Here is a 22,468-nt window from a genome sequence, read left to right on the forward strand (position 1 = left end):
TCTGTCTCTTATTGTACTATGGAAACGGCGGAACCACAGCCAGCTGGTGGGACCCAGATGGTGCAGAGGGTGAAGCAAAAGGTATGCCGCAGAAGGGACAGTGCTTACATGTAATGGGGGGCCAGAGCATGTGTAAACAGTTAATCTCAGCCACAACTACAGCTCTGGCCTTGCATAATACAATGTCACAGTGCTGGGTGCCACCATGTTAAGGTGATAGTACAGTGCTGACGGTGATGGCACAATGCTGTAGGCGATGATGGTGATGGCACGGCACTGGGGGGCCACCATGCTGACGGTGATGGCACAGTGCTGGGGGTCAACAAGCTGACAGTAATGGCACAGTGCTGGGAGCCATCATGCAGACAGTGGTGGCACAGCACTGGGGACCATCATGCTGATGGTAGAGTGCCAGGGCCACCATGCTGTAGGTAATTGCACAGAGCTGGGAGCCACCATGCTGACAGTGATGACACGGCACTGGGGGACACCATGCTGACAGTGATGGCACATCACTGGGGGCCACCATGCTGAATGTGATAGCACAGCACTGAGTGCCACCATGCTGACAGTGATGGCACAGTGCTGGGGACCAGCATGCTGACAGTGATGGCACAGTGCTGGGGGCCACCATGCTGGACATGATGGCATAGTGCTGGGGGCCACCAAGCTAAAGGTGATGGCACAGTTCTGGGGGCCACCATGCTGAACATGATGGCACAGCGCTGCACACATTTCCGTGACCAGAATGTACTCACTTGTAATGTCATAAACTACCACAGCCACGGTAGAGTCTCGGATATAACTTGGGATCAGGCTTCGGAACCTCTCTTGTCCCGCCGTGTCCCAGAGCTGCAGTCTGACCTGGGACAGAAGAAACAGCAAGTGAAGTAGTAGATAGTGTCATCACCATTGTTTATTGCGTAACCTTTCCATGAATAAGAAGATCTAGATTTGGTGCGAGTCCAAAATCTTCACATTTCAGCAGAAGAGATGCAAACCCTTTCTGGTTCAAAGGTCAAAATGTCAGGTTCAACAAGTCCCACAGGTCAAAATAAACCATCAAAGGGTATTATCATACACGACTATTATGGCAAATTGAAAGTAAATTCCATGAATGTATTATAGGGCCAATTTTGTGCTTCCAGAACTCCAAACTATCAGGGGAATAGTGGATTGTTTGTCCCCCGTTAACACTCCAAAAAGAAAGACCATGCATGCATGTGGCTCCATCTATTGCAGTTTTGGAGTTGCTGAAATAATCAAGTATTTTACTACTTTGAAGAAGCTCTCCTCCAATCAAAATTTGTATCCTATTAATATATTGCAGTCATCATATTATATAGCACGGTCTACTTACAATGGCTAATTTTGTCTTTTTACCCATCTAATTCTTTTTTCCATTAAGGTACCGTCACATTAAGCGACGCTGCAGCGATATAGACAATGATGCCGATCGCTGCAGCGTCGCTGTGTGGTCGCTGGAGAGCTGTCCACACAGACAGCTCTCCAGCGACCAACGATGCCGAAGTCCCCGGGTAACCAGGGTAAACATCGGGTTACTAAGCACAGAGCCGCGCTTAGTAACCCGATGTTTACCCTGGTTACCATTGTAAATGTAAAAAAAAAAAAAACACATACTTACATTCCGGTGCCTGTCGCGTCCCCGGCGTCCGCTTCCCTGCACTCCTCCTGCATCCTGTGTAAGTGCCGGCCGGCCGTAAAGCAGAGCGGTGACGTCACCGCTGTGCTCTGCTTTACGGCCGGCCGGCGCTGACACAGGATGCAGGAGGAGTGCAGGGAAGCGGACGCCGGGAGATGTGACAGACACCGGAATGTAAGTATGTAGTGTTTTTTTTTTTTAACATTTACAGTGGTAACCAGGGTAAATATCGGGTTACTAAGCGCGGCCCTGTGCTTAGTAACCCGATGTTTACCCTGGTTACAAGTGAAGACATCGCTGAATCGGCGTCACACACGCCGATTCAGCGATGTCAGCGGGTGATCCAGCAACGAAATAAAGTTCTGGCCTTCTAGCTCCGACTAGCGATCTCACAGCAGGATCCTGATCGCTGCTGTGTGTCAAACACAACGATATCGCTATCCAGGATGCTGCAACGTCACGGATCGCTATCGTTATCGTTCTAAAGTCGCTCAGTGTGAAGGTACCTTTAGGCCTTTGACACCTTGTGATTAAAAGCTGACTGAATCCTTCTAAGCTCTATGTAGAAACAGCAGGTCTCTTTTATGCATGAGTCATGAGCCACTGCAAAGTCCCTGACAGAGGGAGGATGGAGCAGCTGGGTCAGGAGCTACAGAGGGGAATGATTTATGCAGGGAAAAGAGACTTCCTGTTTCTACACAGAGCAGAGAAAAGAGAAGAATTAGCTGGGTAGAAAGGCAAAATGAGCAGTTGTAAGTACACAGTGCTATATAATATGATGATTGCAGTATATTAATAGGATACAAACTTTGATGGGAGGAATGCTTCTTTAATAAAGGTACAATGAAGTTGCATGGTCACTTCTCCACCTCTTTTACTCCTTACTCAAGTGCCATATGGGTCAGGAGACTCCAATTCTCTTGAAATAAGGGGTTCCAGAGATGACCACACTGTGCAACATTAAAACTTCCTCATCGCTGCCCCAGATCTATTTAATCTACCTATCCCTAGGAGTTATCAGTGTTATTTTGCAGCACTGGGTTCAAATGTCATCAAGGACAACATCTGCAAGGAGTTTGTATGTTCTCCCTGTGTTTGCGTGGGTTTCCTCTGGGTTCTCTAATTTCCTCCTACACTCCAAAATCTCTTGTTAGGGAATCTAGATTGTGAGCCCCAATGGGGACAGTGATGATGATGTCTGTAAAGCGTTGGGGAAATTAATGTCGCTATATTAGTGAGAATAATACATTTGTTGACTTATTACATAACTTTCTCAGAGTCAAGAATGCACATAGACAAATACCGTTTATCACACACACTATTATTTAACAATCTGGATTAAAAGCCGAAGCAAAAAAAAATCATACATTTTTAATTAAATAAAACATTATTTTATTTTTACTTCAACTCCTTCATCATTTTTAAAAGCGGGCATGGCTTAGCCGGAGGGCATGGCTTAGCGCAGTTGGACATTTTTGCTATAATTTTCTTCATAGTATTTCATAGCATACAGTATATATATATTCCACGACGGGAGAACATTTTCTGCTTCTGGTGTCAAAAGATGAGTAACATTCATTAAGAGACACATGCCTAGTAATGAATTAATTTGGTGCATCTTCCTCCATGTTCATCAATATTGGCACGCAGAACGTTCATCTTGATGAATTCCCCCCTTAGTGTGACACTATACGGCCATATACCCTCCGATGGGCTAGGTCCCATTATATACAGAGAATATTTCTTAATTTTGGCAACATCACTTTATACATTTTTGTACATTAACTAAAAGATAGAATAGTAATTGACACCGATAAGTTTATGTCTTTAGTCCAACCTATAAATGCAGAGCAGTGGTGTTTTCTCATCCTTATTCCTGCAGCCGCGTCCTTGTCTAATTTCTGAGCGCTCAGTAATATTTTATTGGATGCCTTGCAGTCTCTAGTCATTACAAATTGATTACAAGCATAGACGGATAAGCTCACAGCTTTATGGGTATTATTTCCTATAAAAATAATATGTGCCATAATAATCCTTATGTTATGCTAAATAGATGAGTTTAACAGGCCATACTGAGGACCAGGAATGATGGGAATGGTCTCTGTACAGAGCTGCAGAACATAGTGGTGCTATAAAAGCCACAGAAATGTATTCACTGCTGTTCAGTAACACAATCTTCAGTATCATAAATTATTTTGTGGGCTGTAGACTTTGGCCCCTGATTAATTAAGACTTGCATTGTACAGACTTGTCATAATGAAAGGGCTTAGCGGAGTAAAAGGAGCTTTAAGTGGTGTTCCCATCTCCGAGAGCCTATCCCAAAATGTAGTAGGTGTAATAATAACAATATTAGTGAATTAAAACTGTAGTATAGTTTTTCTGATTCGCTATGTCTCTTTCCTCTGGTGCAGGCACTGCAGGACCTTAGGTATCCATGGTTATATCCATTGATAAAGTGACAGCTAGTTGCTACTGGTTGTAGCCATGGATACGTAAGGTCCTGCAATGCCTGCACATGCGGAGAGAGACACAGCAAATCCGAAAAACATTGTGTTAGCCTGAAGCATAATTGAACCATAGACACTAGGCAAAAAAACTGTTGAAACACAAGGATATAATACTGCAACTCATCTCATTGTAGCTCCAATGTGCGGTTAAAGGTTCAGAGAGAAGAAAGAAACTCACCGTCCGATCCTCTAAATACATTGTCTTTGACAGGAAGTCAATTCCAATAGTCGCCTAGACAAAACAAACAAAGAATGGATGACATGATAATCTGGATTCTGACAGCCGCTATATGGCCACAAATTCATCTTCAGTCTTGCTGACATTATACTGCAGGTCTCGTGAACCAAAGTGAAGTCCCTATACCATCTGATGGTGTTTGTAGGGCCTTCCGACTCTTCCATGACCTCAGGGGAGATGTAGATTAGACAGTTGGATTTCTTTTTTTTCTCAGGGGGATAAGCTGCCTCCAGAGATGTCTTAGGCCTCTTTTACACTTCCGTTATTTACAATCAGTCACAAGCCGTCAAAAAAGACGGATCCTGTGCAGATTGTAAAACACGGGTGCACTGGGTCCGTTTTTTTTACGGATCCGGCGAGGCTATGTGCACACGTTGTGTATGCGTCTTCGCCGCGAAAACGCATACACAACACAACCCAGGTTAAAAATAGTAAAAAAAATAAAAAATCGTGATATTCTTACCTTCCGACATCCCCCGCAGCCTTCCCGCAGCCTTCCCGATGCTCGCGATGCTGCCGGCAGCTCCCGTTCCCAGTAATGCCTTGCGAGCAGTGACCTGTGATGACGTTGCAGTCTCGCGAGACAGCTACATAATCGGGTCATTTCGCAAGGCTTTACTGGGAACGGGAGCTGCCGGCAGCATCGTGAGCATCGGGAAGGCCGCGGGGGACGCCGGAAGGTAAGAATATCACTATTTTTTATTTTTTTAAATTATTTTTAACATTATAACTTTTTACTATTGATGCTGCATAGGCAGCATCAATAGTAAAAAGAGAGAGAGAGCGAGAGAGAATTTCCCTGACGGGAAATTCTTCTGTGCATACTCAGATTCAAAAGACGGCATCCATCGCTGGATTCCTGCTTTTGACAGTCAGCGACGGATCCTGCGTCCATAGTCTTCCATTATAGCCAATGACGGACAGCGCAGGATCCATCGCTGAGCGATTTTCCGACGTACAGAAAAAACGTTCCTCTGTGCGTTGTCTCCTCCCGACGGACAGCAATTTTACGATGGATCCAGTGCACGACGAATGAAACGGAAGGCCATCTGTCACAATCCGTCGCTAATACAAGTCTATGAGAAAAAACGGATCCAGCAGAAACAATATCAGACATAGTGAATCTTTTGTCAGGAGACTCCCCCCACCCCACATACAGAATTCACAGACATTGGTAGGTTCATCTGACATTAGGCTAATTGTATGGGGCCTTTAGCCAAGCATACATGTGCATGGTGAGGCTGAAAGAGTTAGATGTCCCCACAAAGGCCTTGGATTACAGCTATTTTTACGATGGACTTGAGTTTGATTAAGGATAACTGTGCATAATCCATATTAAAATTCAATTTGCAGGTGAAGAGTTAAAGAATTACATGTAAAACATTAGGTTTCTAACAGTCCCTATGTGTAGGATGACAGCAGCCACATCCTATCTGTATTGAAAGCCTTCCTTAGAGTTGTGCCTAAATTAGGCTACTTTCACACTGGCGTCGGTACGGGGCCGTCGCCATGCGTCGGCCCGACGTACCAACGCACGTTGTGAAAGATATGAACAACGGGGGCAGCGGATGCAGTTTTTCAACGCATCCACTGCCCCATTGTAATGTCCGGGGAGGAGGGGGCAGAGTTTCGGCCGTGCATGCGCGGTCGAAAATGGCGGACTCGACGAACAAAAAAATGTTACATGTAACTTTTTTGTGCCGAGGGTCCACCAAAACACAACGCATCCGTCGCACGACGGATGCGACGTGTGACCATACGTCGCAATGCGTCGCTAATGCAAGTCTATGGAGAAAAAACGCATCCTGCGGGCACATTTGCAGGATGCGTTTTTTCTCCAAAACGACGCATTGCGAAGTACGCCAAACAACGCTAGTGTGAAAGTAGCCTTATGCAACCCTAAAAGGTGAGTGGAAAACTTATTCTACTCTTGTGTGATCTTTTAAAATGTCCTTTAAGGCAGATCTATCACCGGATTTCACAATACAAGTTGAATATACTACTAAATATACAGGTCTGGCAAAAATTAAGAGACCACCACATCAAAACCCTGTCATGGCCAGCCCAATCTCCAGACCTGAACCCCATTGAAAACCTCTGGAACGTAATCAAGAGGATGATGGATAGTCACAAGCCATCAAACAAATAACTGCTTACAATTTGCGCCAGAAGCAGTGTGAAAGACTGGTGGAAATCATGCCAAGACGCATGAAAGCTGTGATTAAAAATCATGGTTATTCCACAAAATATTGATTTCTGAACTCTTCCTGAGTTAAAACATTTGTATTGTTGTTTCTAAATGATTATGAACTTGTTTTCTTTGCATTATTTGAGGTCTGAAAGCACGGGTTTTTTTTTTTTTTAATTTGACCATTTTTCTTTGTCAGAAAAAAATGTATTGCTTGGAAATTCAGAGACATGTTGTCAGAAGTTTATAGAATAAAAGAATAATTTACATTTTACTCAAAAATATACCTATTAAGAGAAAAATCAGACAAACTGAACATTTTGCAGTGGTCTCTTAATTTTTGCCAGAGCTGTATCTTTTAGGCCTGGTGAGCTTGCCGTGTTTACTTTGAAAATCCATGCCAGATTTGCTGCATAATCCTGGTATTAAAATGTGCATTTTATGAGTCCAGCTCTATTTCTTGGTGGACTCATAAAATCCAACTTCTAATTTCAAATGGGAAAAATTAAAAAAAAGAATTATGCCGTCATAGCTGACATGGATATTTAAAAGAAAAGTATGTCAGCCTCATCATGTCTAAGAGACCCCATACCCATTAGAGGAACATCAGCCAATATCGGTGGGCTAGGCCGACAGTCTAATGTGTATGGGGGCCTCCCGACTATTCCCCATCCCCAACAGATCATCATGCAGTTAGTATTGTGAAATCTGATGGCCGGACTGCATTAAGGCATGTGCACACCTCGTTTAAATGTACCCATACTTGCAGAGTTTTACAGGAGCAAGACGCTCGATACACCCCTGCATATTTTGTCCTGAATTGGCTATATTAAGACGTCTTTTTCGTGTTATATTTGCTAGCAGTGTTTTTTTTTAAACTTTTTTACATAACGCATTGGGCTACTTAAGGATTACAGGTTACAACTTTTAGCCGCTTTACGCATTTTGAAGACTGAAGCGGCTAAACCTGAACCTCTTTTTCTCATCTTTCAGGATACATTACAGAATGCTGTAGATAAGCCCCTGATGCCGGTGGGCTTAGCTCATCTTCGATTTTGGGGGTGACAGGTTCCCTTTAAAGAAGAACGTAGCAAAATACGGTACAGACAACTACAGCAGCCAATATGGACTACAATGTGTCAGTAAAAAAACACTGAACAGTTGTTAAACCATTACTCAAATTCTCTCTAATGTGTATGGCCACCTTTAGTCAACGTTCACACGTTGAGTATTTGGTGAGTTTTTTACCTCAGTATTTATAAGCCAAAACCAGGAGTGGAACAATCAGAGGAAAAGTATAATAGAAACACGTCACCACTTCTGTATTTATCACCCACTCCTGGTATTGGCTTACAAATACTGAGGTAAAAAACAAAACTGAACAAATACTCCATGTGTGAACCTTGGTCTTAGTTGTTGTTCTTCTTCGATACAGACTAGGCTTCATGGAAGTTATTGCTTTTTTATGTGGAAATTCAACTAATAGGGAGTGATGTTGGTGCAAATTGACTCACAACCTAGCACAACAGCCGTGGCAGTAATCAGGGGCCGGTGAACAAGAAACTTGAGATTCGCCTCCTACCTCTCCTGATTAGCCAGCTGGTCACGATGTAATCGTTTGCAGTGTGATGTCATGCCAGGCCAGCTAATCAAATGAAGGACCATGGATGCTTGTAGGTAGGAGGCGGTTCACCTGTCTCCCAACCATCGGCCACAGATTACTGGCATGGTCACTGGACAGGGTTGTGCGAATGGCCTTTGTATTTCACTGTCTTACTAACACTGTTTTTCTAATTTTTAAGCCTTTTGAGGAGGACAGAAAAGTTGAGCGTCACCTTTAACCCCTTCAAGACCCAGCCTATTTTGACCTTAAAGACCTTGCCGTTTTTTGCAATTCTGACCAGTGTCCCTTTATGAGGTAATAACTCAGGAACGCTTCAACGGATCCTAGCGGTTCTGAGATTGTTTTTTCGTGACATATTGGGCTTCATGTTAGTGGTAAATTTAGGTCAATAAATTCTGCATTTATTTGTGATAAACACGGAAATTTGGCGAAAATTTTGAAAATTTCGCAATTTTCACATTTTGAATTTTTATTCTGTTAAACCAGAGAGATATGTGACACAAAATAGTTAATAAATAACATTTCCCACATGTTTACTTTACATCAGCACAATTTTGGAAACAAAATTTTTTTTTGTTAGGAAGTTATAAGGGTTAAAATTCGACCAGCGATTTGTCATTTTTACAACGAAATTTACAAAACCATTTTTTTTAGGGACCACCTCACATTTGAAGTCAGTTTTAGGGGTCTATATGGCTGAAAATACCCAAAAGTGACACCATTCTAAAAACTGCACCCCTCAAGGTACTCAAAACCACATTCAAGAAGTTTATTAACCCTTCAGGTGCTTCACAGCAGCAGAAGCAACATGGAAGGAAAAAATGAACATTTAACTTTTTAGTCACAAAAATTATCTTTTAGCAACAATTTTTTTATTTTCCCAATGGTAAAAGGAGAAACTGAACCACGAAAGTTGTTGTCCAATTTGTCCTGAGTACGCTGATACCTCATATGTGGGGGTAAACCACTGTTTTGGCGCACGGCAGGGCTTGGAAGGGAAGGAGCGCCATTTGACTTTTTGAATCAAAAATTGGCTCCACTCTTTAGCGGACACCATGTCACGTTTGGAGAGCCCCCGTGTGCCTAAAAATTGGAGCTCCCCCACAAGTGACCCCATTTTGGAAACTAGACGCCCCAAGGAACTTATCTAGATGCATAGTGAGCACTTTGAACCCCCAGGTGCTTCACAAATTGATCCGTAAAAATGAAAAAGTACTTTTTTTTCACAAAAAAATTCTTTTAGCCTCAATTTTTTCATTTTCACATGGGCAACAGGATAAAATGGATCCTAAAATGTGTTGGGCAATTTCTCCTGAGTACACCAATACCTCACATGTGGAGGTAAACCACTGTTTGGGCACATGGTAAGGCTCGGAAGGGAAGGAGCGCCATTTGACTTTTTGAATGAAAAATTATTTCCATCGTTAGCGGACACCATGTCGCGTTTGGATAGCTCCTGTGTGCCTAAACATTGGCGCTCCCCCACAAGTGACCCCATTTTGGAAACTAGACCCCCCAAGGAACTAATTTAGATGCCTAGTGAGCACTTTAAACCCTCAGGTGCTTCACAAATTGATCTGTAAAAATGAAAAAGTTATTTTTTTTCACAAAAAAATTCTTTTCGCCTCAATTTTTTCATTTTCACATGGGCAGTAGGATAAAATGGATCATAAAATTTGTTGGGCAATTTCTCCCGAGTACGCCGATACCTCATATGTGGGGGTAAACCACTGTTTGGGCACTCGGCAGGGCTCGGAAGAGAAGGCGCGCCATTTGACTTTTTGAATGGAAAATTAGCTCCAATTGTTAGCGGACACCATGTCGCGTTTGGAGAGCCCCTGTGTGCCTAAACATTGGAGCTCCCGCACAAGTGACCCCATTTTGGAAACTAGACCCCCCAAGGAACTTATCTAGATGCATATTGAGCACTTTAAACCCCCAGGTGCTTCACAGAAGTTTATAACGCAGAGCCATGAAAATAAAAAATAATTTTTCTTTCCTCAAAAATGATTTTTTAGCCTGGAATTTCCTATTTTGCCAAGGATAATAGGAGAAATTGGACCCCAAATATTGTTGTCCAGTTTGTCCTGAGTACGCTGATACCCCATATGTGGGGGTAAACCACTGTTTGGGCGCACGGCAGGGCTCGGAAGGGATGGCACGCCATTTGGCTTTTTAAATGGAAAATTAGCTCCAATCATTAGCGGACACCATGTCACGTTTGGAGAGCCCCTGTGTGCCTAAACATTGGAGATCCCCCAGAAATGACACCATTTTAGAAACTAGACCCCCAAAGGAACTAATCTAGATGTGTGGTGAGGACTTTGAACCCCCAAGTGCTTCACAGAAGTTTATAACGCAGAGCCATGAAAATAAAAAAAAAAATTATTTTCTCAAAAATGATCTTTTAGCCTGCAATTTTTTATTTTCCCAAGGGTGACAGGAGAAATTTGACCCCAAAAGTTGTTGTCCAGTTTCTCCTGAGTACGCTGATACCCCATATGTGGGGGTAAATCACTGTTTGGGCACATGCCGGGGCTCGGAAGTGAAGTAGTGACGTTTTGAAATGCAGACTTTGATGGAATGCTCTGCGGGCGTCACGTTGCGTTTGCAGAGCCCCTGATGTGCCTAAACAGTAGAAACCCCCCACAAGTGACCCCATTTTGGAAACTAGACCCTGAAAGGAACTTATCTAGATGTGTGGTGAGCACTTTGAACCCCCAAGTGCTTCATAGAAGTTTATAATGCAGAGCCGTGAAAATAATAAATACGTTTTCTTTCCTCAAAAATAATTATTTAGCCCAGAATTTTTTATTTTCCCAAGGGTTACAGGAGAAATTGGACCCTAAAAGTTGTTGTCCAGTTTCTCCTGAGTACGCTGATACCCCATATGTGGGGGTAAACCACTGTTTGGGCACACGTCGGGGCTCAGAAGGGAAGTAGTGACTTTTGAAATGCAGACTTTGATGGAATGGTCTGCGGGTGTCACGTTGCGTTTGCAGAGCCCCTGGTGTGCCTAAACAGTAGAAACCCCCCACAAGTGACCCCATTTTAGAAACTAGACCCCCCAAGGAACTTATCTAGATATGTGGTGAGCACTTTGAACCCCCAAGTGCTTCACAGACGTTTACAACGCAGAGCCGTGAAAATAAAAAATCATTTTTCTTTCCTCAAAAATTATGTTTTAGCAAGCATTTTTTTAGATTCACAAGGGTAACAGGAGAAATTGGACCCCAGTAATTGTTGCGCAGTTTGTCCTGAGTATGCTGGTACCCCATATGTGGGGGTAAACCACTGTTTGGGCACACGTCAGGGCTCGGAAGTGAGGGAGCACCATTTGACTTTTTGAATACGAGATTGGCTGGAATCAATGGTGGCGCCATGTTGCGTTTGGAGACCCCTGATGTGCCTAAACAGTGGTAACCCCTCAATTCTAACTCCAACACTAACCCCAACACACCCCTAACCCTAATCCCAACTGTAGCCATAATCCTAATCACAACCCTAACCCCAACACACCCCTAACCACAACCCTAACCCCAACACACCCCTAACCCTAACCACAACCCTAATTCCAACCCTAACCCTAAGGCTATGTGCCCACGTTGCGGATTCGTGTGAGATATTTCCGCACCATTTTTGAAAAATCTGCGGGTAAAAGGCACTGTGTTTTACCTGCGGATTTTCCGCGGATTTCCAGTGTTTTTTGTGCGGATTTCACCTGCGGATTCCTATTGAGGAACAGGTGTAAAACGCTGCGGAATCCGCACAAAGAATTGACATGCTGCGGAAAATACAACGCAGCGTTCCCGCGCGGTATTTTCCGCACCATGGGCACAGCGGATTTGGTTTTTCATATGTTTACATGGTACTGTAAACCTGATGGAACACTGCTGCGAATCCGCAGCCAAATCCGCACCGTGTGCACATAGCCTAATTCTAAAGGTATGTGCACACGCTGCGGAAAACGCTGCGGATCCGCAGCAGTTTCCCATGAGTGTACAGTTCAATGTAAACCTATGGGAAACAAAAATCGCTGTACACATGCTGCGGAAAAACTGCACGGAAACGCAGCGGTTTACATTCCGCAGCATGTCACTTCTTTGTGCGGATTCCGCAGCGGTTTTACAACTGCTCCAATAGAAAATCGCAATTGTAAAACCGCAGTGAAATGCGCAGAAAAAAACGCGGTAAATCCGCCATAAATCCGCAGCGGTTTAGCACTGCGGATTTATCAAATCCGCAGCGGAAAAATCCGCAGAGGACCAGAATACGTGTGCACATTCCTAACCCTAACCCTAGCCCTAACCCTAGCCCTACCCCTACCCCTAACCCTACCCCTAACCCTAGCCCTACCCCTAGCCCTACCCCTACCCCTACCCCTAACCCTACCCCTAACCCTACCCCTAACCCTAACCCTATTCTAACATTAGTGGAAAAAAAAAATTTTCTTTATTTTTTTATTGTCCCTACCTATGGGGGTGACAAAGGGGGGGGGGGGGTCATTTATTATTTTTTTTATTTTGATCACTGAGATAGATTATATCTCAGTGATCAAAATGCACTTTGGAACGAATCTGCCGGCCGGCAGATTCGGCGGGCGCACTGCACATGCGCCCGCCATTTTGGAAGATGGCGGCGCCCGGGAGAAGACGGACGGGACCACGGCTGGATCGGTAAGTATGATAGGGTGGGGGGGAAGCACGGGGGGGGGGATCGGAGCACGGGGGGGGGAATCGGAGCGCGGGAGGGGTGGAACGGAGCGCGGGGAGCGTGGAACGGAGCACGGGGGGGCTGGAATGGAGCACGGGGGGGTGGAACGGAGCACGGGGGGGGTGGATCGGAGTGCAGGGGGGGTGATTGGAGCACGGGGGGGTGATTGGAGCACGGGGGGAGCGGACACGAGCACGGGGGGGAGCGGAGCACAGGGCGGAGGGGAGCCGGAGCAGTGTACCGGCCAGATCGGGGGGTGGGGGGGCGATCGGAGGGGTGGGGTGGGGGCACACTAGTATTTCCAGCCATGGCCGATGATATTTCAGCATCGGCCATGGCTGGATTGTAATATTTCACCCGTTATAATGGGTGAAATATTACAAATCGCTCTGATTGGCAGTTTCACTTTCAACAGCCAATCAGAGCGATCGTAGCCACGAGGGGGTGAAGCCACCCCCCCTGGGCTAAACTACCACTCCCCCTGTCCCTGCAGATCGGGTGAAATGGGAGTTAACCCTTTCACCCGATCTGCAGGGACGCGATCTTTCCATGACGCCGCATAGGCGTCATGGGTCGGAATGGCACCGACTTTCATGACGCCTACGTGGCGTCATGGGTCGGGAAGGGGTTAAAAAAAAAAAGCGTTAAATAGAATCGTTTTATTCAATGTTTTCTTCTGTAGACACATATGGTGGCATGCGTTGGAGGCCTTTCTCAGTGATGTATATTAGGGAATTCTCTGATCTACTCGGCACGCAGAACATTTCAGAGATTTTAAGTGTTGCCAATATATATGCTGTCTATATGTATTTAATTTTACTGTTATAGTGTATTTCAGACTGGAATGAATTCAGGAATTACAGTATATACTTCCATCATTAAATCTCCAGTGCTCATCAAACCAGGAGTGTCAGTCTTACCTGATATGTGTTGTCAAAACTGTCATACATAAACCTTGTGATGAGAGACGTCTTTCCAACTGCAACATGAAAAAATATGATATTAGTATGGTCAACATGACTCAAGGGGTCGTGTGTTTATAGCACAAACTTAATTTTGTATTTTAATTTTGCTTTGCTATGTTTGCACCTAAAAGCCCCTCACCATAATTTTCAGGGACCCTGCACTTAAAGGGGTTGTTCAATTATGATAACATACTCATAATCTGTACAAATCCATAGTGGAACAAACTGATGTCAATTTGAGAGGGAAAATTAGCAACACTAAAATAATATGGATTTACCACAAAAAACGGGGTGATGCCGCGCTCAGGGGTAGGATGCTATGTGATGCTGGACGGCGTGTGGCCGGTATCCAGGTCCTAACTAGTGCTCAGAATGAAGATATGAATATATACCCTTTTCCTGGAGTGGATAAATACTTCGTGGGATTTTTAAAACATGCGTGCATATATATACACATATAAACACTGTGTTGCAGGAAGGTGCTTACCCGACATATGAATGCGCCTGTAATCCCACTGTGTCCGCCCGAAAAGCTATCCAATCCAGAAACCGCTATTGGCTGGTGCGGCGTATGTAGGGAATAAGGGAACAGGAGAGTATGCAGCAGCTGCCACGATACCTTGGAGCCCCGGCCGAAGGCGTCCCTGGTAACCGCAAGGAAAAGATGGCTGCTAGTGCCGGCTCGCGCGTGCCTAAGCTGTGACGTCACAAGAGGTACGGAGCGGCGTTGGGGCCAAAAAGGGAATGACTAACCAACGCGTTTCGAAGGTACTCGGCCTTCTTCATCAGGTAGAAGCCAATAGCGGTTTCTGGATTGGATAGCTTTTCGGGCGGATACAGTGGGATTACAGGCGCATTCATATGTCGGGTAAGCACCTTCCCGCAACACAGTGTTTATATGTGTATATATATATGCACGCATGTTTTAAACTTTCCACGAAGTATTTATCCACTTCAGGAAAAGGATATATATTCATATCTTCATTCTGGGCACTAGTTAGGACCTGGATACCGGCCACACGCCGTCCAGCATCACATAGCATCCTACCCCTGAGCGCGGCATCACCCCGTTTTTTGTGGTAAATCTTTATTCTCTTCCAGGATAGGCACAGATCCTGTATAGTGATCCCAGCAGCTAGGGGCGTACAATCTATCATCTACTCTCCCTGTCACCAGCCTCTTGGCCCACAAGTGTGGTGAGCGCCAGTGTGTGTTTTTCTTCTATCCAACTAAAATAATATGGTTGCATAACTTTTAATTAGGGATGTTGTTGTGTTTAGAATTAGCCAATCACATTTACACTCATGTTACATAGTAGTCAGTGCACGGCCGCCATCATTTACGGTGATTCTGATTAACCCCATGTACAGTTTAGCTATTTTAGCAGGCGCTTCATGACATTTTCTTGGATGCATTTTTCAGCACAAGCCGAACAGTTTACAACACAACAAAGGGATCACACTGTTGAAAATTATCAGTTAGGAGAAGGGTACAAAAAAATTCCAAGTCAATAGATGTAGTAGTGGAAAAATGTGAAGACGGTCATCAACAAATTGATTAAATTTGGTAACACAGTGACATTAACTAGAACTGGACGTCAATCAAAATCTGATGCAAAATAAGGAAATTGTTACGCGAGACTGCCAGAGTCTTGCAGCAACATTAACCCCTTTCCGTCATTGGGCGTAATAGTACGCCGATGTCAGAGCCCGCACCTTTCCAGGCTCATGTCAGCTGATATAAACAGCTGACATGTGCCTACAACAGCTGCGGGTGGAATCGCGATCCACCCGTGGCTGTTAACTAGTTAAATGCCGCTGTCAATTTCTGCCAGCGGCATTTAACTCACGCTTACCAGAAGCGCGTTGCTAATCCTGCCCGTTGATAACCCCGTCACAGGATTGTGGGTGAACCAGTGGGTTGGCATCACAACCAGAGGTCTGAAGCAGACTTCTATGGTTGTCATTGCTGGATTGCTATGATCTCGGAAAATGGTGCCTTTTTTTTACCAAATTTTGAATTATTTTTCACCACTTAAATAAAAAAAGAACCTAGACATGTTTGGCGTCTATGAATTCGCAATGACCTGGAGAATCATAATGGCAGGTCAGTTTTAGCATTTATTGAACATAGTAAAAAAAGAAAAAAACACTATGGAATTGGACTTTTTTCGCAATTTCATCACACTTGGATTTTTTTCCCCATTTTCCAGTACATGATATGTTAAAAATGGTGTTGTTCAAACGTACAACTTGTCCCACAAAAAAACAAGCCTCATATGACCATACTGACCAAAAAATAAAAAAATTATAGCTCTGGGAAGAAGGAAAGCAAAAAACGAAAACTCAAAAATGGAAATACTTGTGTAAAAAAGTATAACTACAGGTGACCCGTAGAAGCGCTGGTATAGCGCAAAACGGCCAGCGTTCATACCTGCTCACACTAGCTCCCATCCTAACTTTCCTAGCCATTAATTTTTTTAATGATGATTCAATAAAGCAAGAAATTTTAGTTCGGTGAGTGCCTTTTTTTCTTTTTTACACAAGTGGATCAATTTGTTGTTTCTAGAAAGAGCACCCGTGATCTTGGAGTATGGCGTACAACCGTTCAAGTTGAAAGATACACCTGTGGAGAATATCAGTTAAACACTATAACGTTTGGAGTAGTGCTGTCCATTTTTTTTCCTCTGTTTTTTTTCTTTTCCTTTTGTTCAAAAATAGAAATACCTCTGGTCATGAAGGGGTTAAGGGGGCTGCTGGAATTTTTGGCAAGTATTGGTTGTGTATTGAATATGACAGTATTCTCCCATAGGAAACTTTTTCATACAAAGCAAAACATGCAAGCCCAGCTATGTTTTGCCAAAATATGCATCAGGTCTGTCAAAAGCATGTGTGACAAAGTGTTATGGTCCAATGAAACCAAGGTTGAACTTTTTTTTACAATTTCAAAAGGTATGTTTGGCACAAAGCAAATAGTGCAAATCACCAAGAGAACAGCATACCCACAGTGAAGAATTATGGAGGCAGCAATATGATTTGGGGCTGTTTTCTGGTATCTGTAAGAGAAGTAACAACCATGTTGGATGTCAATAGGTGGGTGAGAATAAATTTTAACAAAAGGGTTTAAATTTATTGCATATACATACAGTGGGGCAAAAAAGTATTTAGTCAGTCAGCAATAGTGCAAGTTCCACCACTTAAAAAGATGAGAGGCGTCTGTAATTTACATCATAGGTAAACCTCAACTATGGGAGACAAACTGAGAAAAAAAAATCCAGAAAATCACATTGTCTGTTTTTTTAACAATTTATTTGCATATTATGGTGGAAAATAAGTATTTGGTCAGAAACAAACAATCAAGATTTCTGGCTCTCACAGACCTGTAACTTCTTCTTTAAGAGTCTCCTCTTTCCTCCACTCATTACCTGTAGTAATGGCACCTGTTTAAACTTGTTATCAGTATAAAAAGACACCTGTGCACACCCTCAAACAGTCTGACTCCAAACTCCACTATGGTGAAGACCAAAGAGCTGTCAAAGGACACCAGAAACAAAATTGTAGCCCTGCACCAGGCTGGGAAGACTGAATCTGCAATAGCCAACCAGCTTGGAGTGAAGAAATCAACAGGGGGAGCAATAATTAGAAAATGGAAGACATACAAGACCACTGATAATCTCCCTCGATCTGGGGCTCCACGCAAAATTCCACCCCGTGGGGTCAGAATGATCACAAGAACGGTGAGCAAAAATCCCAGAACCACGCGGGGGGACCTAGTGAATGAACTGCAGAGAGCTGGGACCAATGTAACAAGGCCTACCATAAGTAACACACTACGCCACCATGGACTCAGATCCTGCAGTGCCAGACGTGTCCCACTGCTTAAGCCAGTACATGTCCGGGCCCGTCTGAAGTTTGCTAGAGAGCATTTGGATGATCCAGAGGAGTTTTGGGAGAATTTCCTATGGTCCGATGAAACCAAACTGTAACTGTTTGGTAGAAACACAACTTGTCGTTTTTGGAGGAAAAAGAATACGAGTTGCATCCATCAAACACCATACCTACTGTAAAGCATGGTGGTGGAAACATCATGCTTTGGGGCTGTTTCTTTGCAAAGGGGCCAGGACGACTGATCCGGGTACATGAAAGAATGAATGGGGCCATGTATCGTGAGATTTTGAGTGCAAACCTCCTTCCATCAGCAAGGGCATTGAAGATGAAACGTGGCTGGGTCTTTCAACATGACAATGATCCAAAGCACACCGCCAGGGCAACGAAGGAGTGGCTTTGTAAGAAGCATTTCAAGGTCCTGGAGTGGCCTAGCCAGTCTCCAGATCTCAACCCTATAGAAAACCTTTGGAGGGAGTTGAAAGTCCGTGTTGCTGAGCAAAAAGCCAAAAACATCACTGCTCTAGAGGAGATCTGCATGGAGGAATGGGCCAACATACCAACAACAGTGTGTGGCAACCTTGTGAAGACTTACAGAAAACGTTTGACCTCTGTCATTGCCAACAAAGGATATATTACAAAGTATTGAGATGAAATTTTGTTTCTGACCAAATACTTATTTTCCACCATAATATGCAAATAAATTGTTAAAAAAACGGACAATGTGATTTTCTGGATTTTTTTTTCTCAGTTTGTCTCCCATAGTTGAGGTCTACCTATGATGTAAATTACAGACGCCTCTCATCTTTTTAAGTGGTGGAACTTGCACTATTGCTGACTGACTAAATACTTTTTTGCCCCACTGTATATATATTATTTTTGCTTAATTTAGCTTTGTTTCAGAAATTGTATTTTAAGAAACTTTGTAATTTTAATTTTAAATTGAAAGCAGTTTAGCCCACTAAATGCTGTGATCAATATCGATCACAGCATTCAGAAGGCAGGGAGGAGGCTCCATCTCCCTTTCAGTCGGTGCCCCCGTGACTTAATTGCGAGGATCTGATCATTGCCATGGAGACCCCTTGTGTTATGATCTGGTGATTAAGGAGCGACATGCGTCTAGCTCTGAGCAGGTGGCAACTATACTGACCGCAGTCCCTAAGCTCAACACAACACTAGAAGTAGCCGTGGAATGCTCCTAACTCTGCCTAGGCATCTCGTCACAGCCTAAGAGCTAACTACCCCTAAAGATAGAAGCAGGAAAACTATCTTGCCTCAGAGAAAATCCCCAAAGGATAGATTAGCCCCCCACAAATAATGACTGTGAGAGGAGAAGGAAATGACATACGTGGTATGAAACAAGATTTAGCACAGGAGGCCACTTCTAGCTAGATAGAAAATAGTACAGGACAGAACGCTGTGCGGTCAGTAATAAAAACTAGAAAAAGTCCACCGCAGAGAAATGCAAAAATCTCCACACCTGACTAAAGGTGTGGAGGGCAAACTCTGCTGCCCAGAGCTTTCAGCTTAGCTGAAAAGATCCATACTGAAAAGCTGGACAAATGAACCAAAACAAAGAAAGTGCTGAACAACAAAGTCCACAACAAGAGAACCGCAAAAGGACAAGCAAGGACTTAGCTTTGATGAATTGGTCAGAGTGTCAGGAAAGTCCTAAGAGCAATGACTCCAGGCAGGAACAATTGACAACTGGCATTGAATGAGGGATAAGGCCAGACTAATATAGCCGAGCCAGAAAGACGATCAGTGAAAACAGCTGCTGAAGCTAAATCCAAGAAGCAGCCATACCACTCAAAACCACAGGAGGGAGCCAAAGAGCAGAACTCACAAAAATGCTACTTACAACCACCGGAGGGAGCCCAAGAGCGGAATTCACAACAGTACCCCCCCCATAAGGAGGGGTCACCGAACCCTCACCAGAGCCCCCAGGCCGATCAGGATGAGCCAAATGAAAAGCACGAACCAAATCGGCGGCATGAACATCGGAGGCAACAACCCAAGAATTATCCTCCTGGCCATAACCCTTCCACTTGACAAGATACTGAAGCTTCCGCCTCGAAAAACGAGAATCCAAAATTTTCTCAACCTCATATTCCAACTCCCCCTCAACCAACACCGGGGCAGGAGGATCAACAGATGGAACAACGGGCACCACATATCTCCGCATCAAAGATCTATGGAAAACATTGTGGATGGCAAAAGAGGCTGGAAGGGCCAAACAAAAAGACACAGGATTGATAATCTCAGAAATCTTATAAGGACCAATAAAACGAGGCTTGAACTTAGGGGAAGAAACCTTCATAGGAACATGACGAGAGGACAACCAAACCAAATCCCCCACATGAAGCCGAGGACCAACACACCGACGGCGGTTAGCAAAACGCTGAGCCCTTTCCTGGGACAACGTCAAATTGTCCACCACATGAGTCCAAATCTGCTGCAACCTGTCCACCAGAGAATCAACACCAGGACAATCAGAAGGCTCAACCTGCCCTGAAGAAAAACGAGGATGGAAACCAAAATTACAAAAGAAAGGCGAAACCAAAGTAGCCGAACTGGCCCGATTATTAAGGGCAAACTCGGCCAACGGCAAGAAAGTCACCCAATCATCCTGATCAGCAGACACAAAGCATCTCAAATAGATTTCCAAGGTCTGATTAGTTCGCTCAGTTTGGCCATTGGTCTGAGGATGGAACACCGAAGAAAAAGACAAATCAATACCCATCCTAGCACAAAAGGCCCGCCAAAACCTGGAAACAAACTGGGAACCTCTGTCAGACACAATATTCTCCGGAATGCCATGCAAACGAACCACATGCTGAAAAAAACAATGGAACCAAATCAGAGGAGGAAGGCAATTTAGGCAAAGGTACCAAATGGACCATTTTAGAGAACCGGTCACAAACCACCCAGATAACAGACATCCTCTGGGACACAGGAAGATCCGAAATAAAATCCATGGAAATATGCGTCCAAGGCCTCTCCGGGACGGGCAAAGGCAAAAGCAACCCACTAGCGCGGGAACAGAAAGGCTTGGCTCGGGCGCAAGTCCCACAGGACTGCACAAAAGCACGGACATCGCGCGACAAGGAAGGCCACCAAAAGGACCTAGCAACCAAATCTCTGGCACCAAAAATCCCAGGATGACCAGCCAACACTGAACAATGGACCTCAAAAATAACCTTACTCGTCCATCTATCAGGAACAAACAGCTTCCCCACAGGACAGCGGTCAGGCCTATCAGCCTGAAATTCCTGAAGCATCCGCCGCAAATCAGGGGAGATGGCAGAAAGGATCACCCCTTCCTTAAGAATGCCAACCGGCTCAAGGACTCCAGGAGAATGCGGCAAAAACTCCTAGAGAGGGCATCCGCCTTAACATTCTTAGATCCTGGAAGATACGAGACCACAAAATCAAAACGGGAGAAAAACAGGGACCACCGAGCCTGTCTAGGGTTCAGCCGCTTGGCCGACTCAAGGTAAATCAAATTCTTATGATTGGTCAAGACCACAATGCGGTGCTTGGCTCCCTCAAGCCAATGTCGCCACTCCTCAAATGCCCACTTCATAGCCAACAACTCCCGATTGCTGACATCATAATTGCGTTCCGCAGGCGAAAACTTTCGGGAAAAGAAGGCACATGGCTTCATCAAGGAACCATCAGAATTCCTCTGTGACAAAACGGCCCCTGCCCTAATCTCAGAAGTGTCAACCTCAACCTGAAAAGGAAGAGAAACATCCGGTTGACGCAACACAGGGGCAGAAGTAAATCGGCGTTTAAGCTCCTGAAAGGCCTCAACAGCCTCAGAGGACCAATTAGTCACATCAGCGCCTTTCTTCGTCAAATTGGTCAGGGGTTTAACCACACTAGAGAAGTTGGCAATGAAACGGCGATAAAAATTAGCAAAGCCCAAAAATTTCTGAAGGCTCTTCACAGATGTGGGTTGAATCCAGTCATGAATGGCTTGGACCTTAACAGGATCCATTTCTATAAACGAAGGAGAAAAAATAAACCCCAAAAAAGAGACCTTCTGAACTCCAAATAGGCACTTAGACCCCTTCACAAATAGGGCATTATCACGAAGGATCTGGAATACCATCCTGACCTGCTTCACATGAGACTCACAATCATTGGAAAAAATCAAAATATCATACAAATACACAATCAAGAATTTGTCAAGATAATTGCGGAAAATATCATGCATGAAAGACTGGAACACAGATGGAGCATTAGAGAGCCCAAATGGCATCACAAGGTATTCAAAATGGCCTTCGGGCGTATTAAATGCAGTCTTCCATTCGTCACCCTGTTTAATACGAACAAGATTATATGCCCCTCGAGGGTCAATCTTGGTAAACCAACTAGCCCCCTTAATCCTAGCAAACAAATCAGAGAGCAAAGGTAAAGGGTATTGGAACTTGACCGTGATCTTATTAAGAAGGCGATAATCAATACAGGGTCTTAAGGAGCCATCCTTCTTGGCAACAAAAAAGAATCCCACTCCTAATGGTGAAGAAGACGGCCGAATATGCCCCTTCTCTAAAGACTCCTTAACATAGCTCCGCATGGCAGCATGCTCTGGCACAGACAGGTTGAAAAGTCGGCCTTTAGGGAACTTACAGCCAGGAATCAAGTCAATAGCACAATCACAGTCCCTATGTGGAGGAA

The 22,468-nt window shown here is 44.2% G+C and overlaps 1 protein-coding gene across 1 annotated transcript in view; it reads right to left on the reverse strand.

The window, feature by feature from the left end:
- Window positions 1–22,468, reverse strand: part of RAB6B (RAB6B, member RAS oncogene family) — a 115,772-nt gene that overhangs the window by 38,086 nt on the left and 55,218 nt on the right. The window contains exons 2-4 of the mRNA XM_069727922.1: window positions 13,854–13,912; window positions 4,349–4,402; window positions 759–864 (exon numbers count right to left, since the gene is read on the reverse strand). Coding sequence (XP_069584023.1) covers window positions 759–864; window positions 4,349–4,402; window positions 13,854–13,912 — 219 coding nt within the window. The remainder of the gene's footprint in view (window positions 1–758; window positions 865–4,348; window positions 4,403–13,853; window positions 13,913–22,468) is intronic.

The sequence above is a fragment of the Ranitomeya imitator genome, chromosome 5, assembly GCF_032444005.1.
Source record: "Ranitomeya imitator isolate aRanImi1 chromosome 5, aRanImi1.pri, whole genome shotgun sequence".
NCBI lineage: Eukaryota > Metazoa > Chordata > Amphibia > Anura > Dendrobatidae > Ranitomeya > Ranitomeya imitator.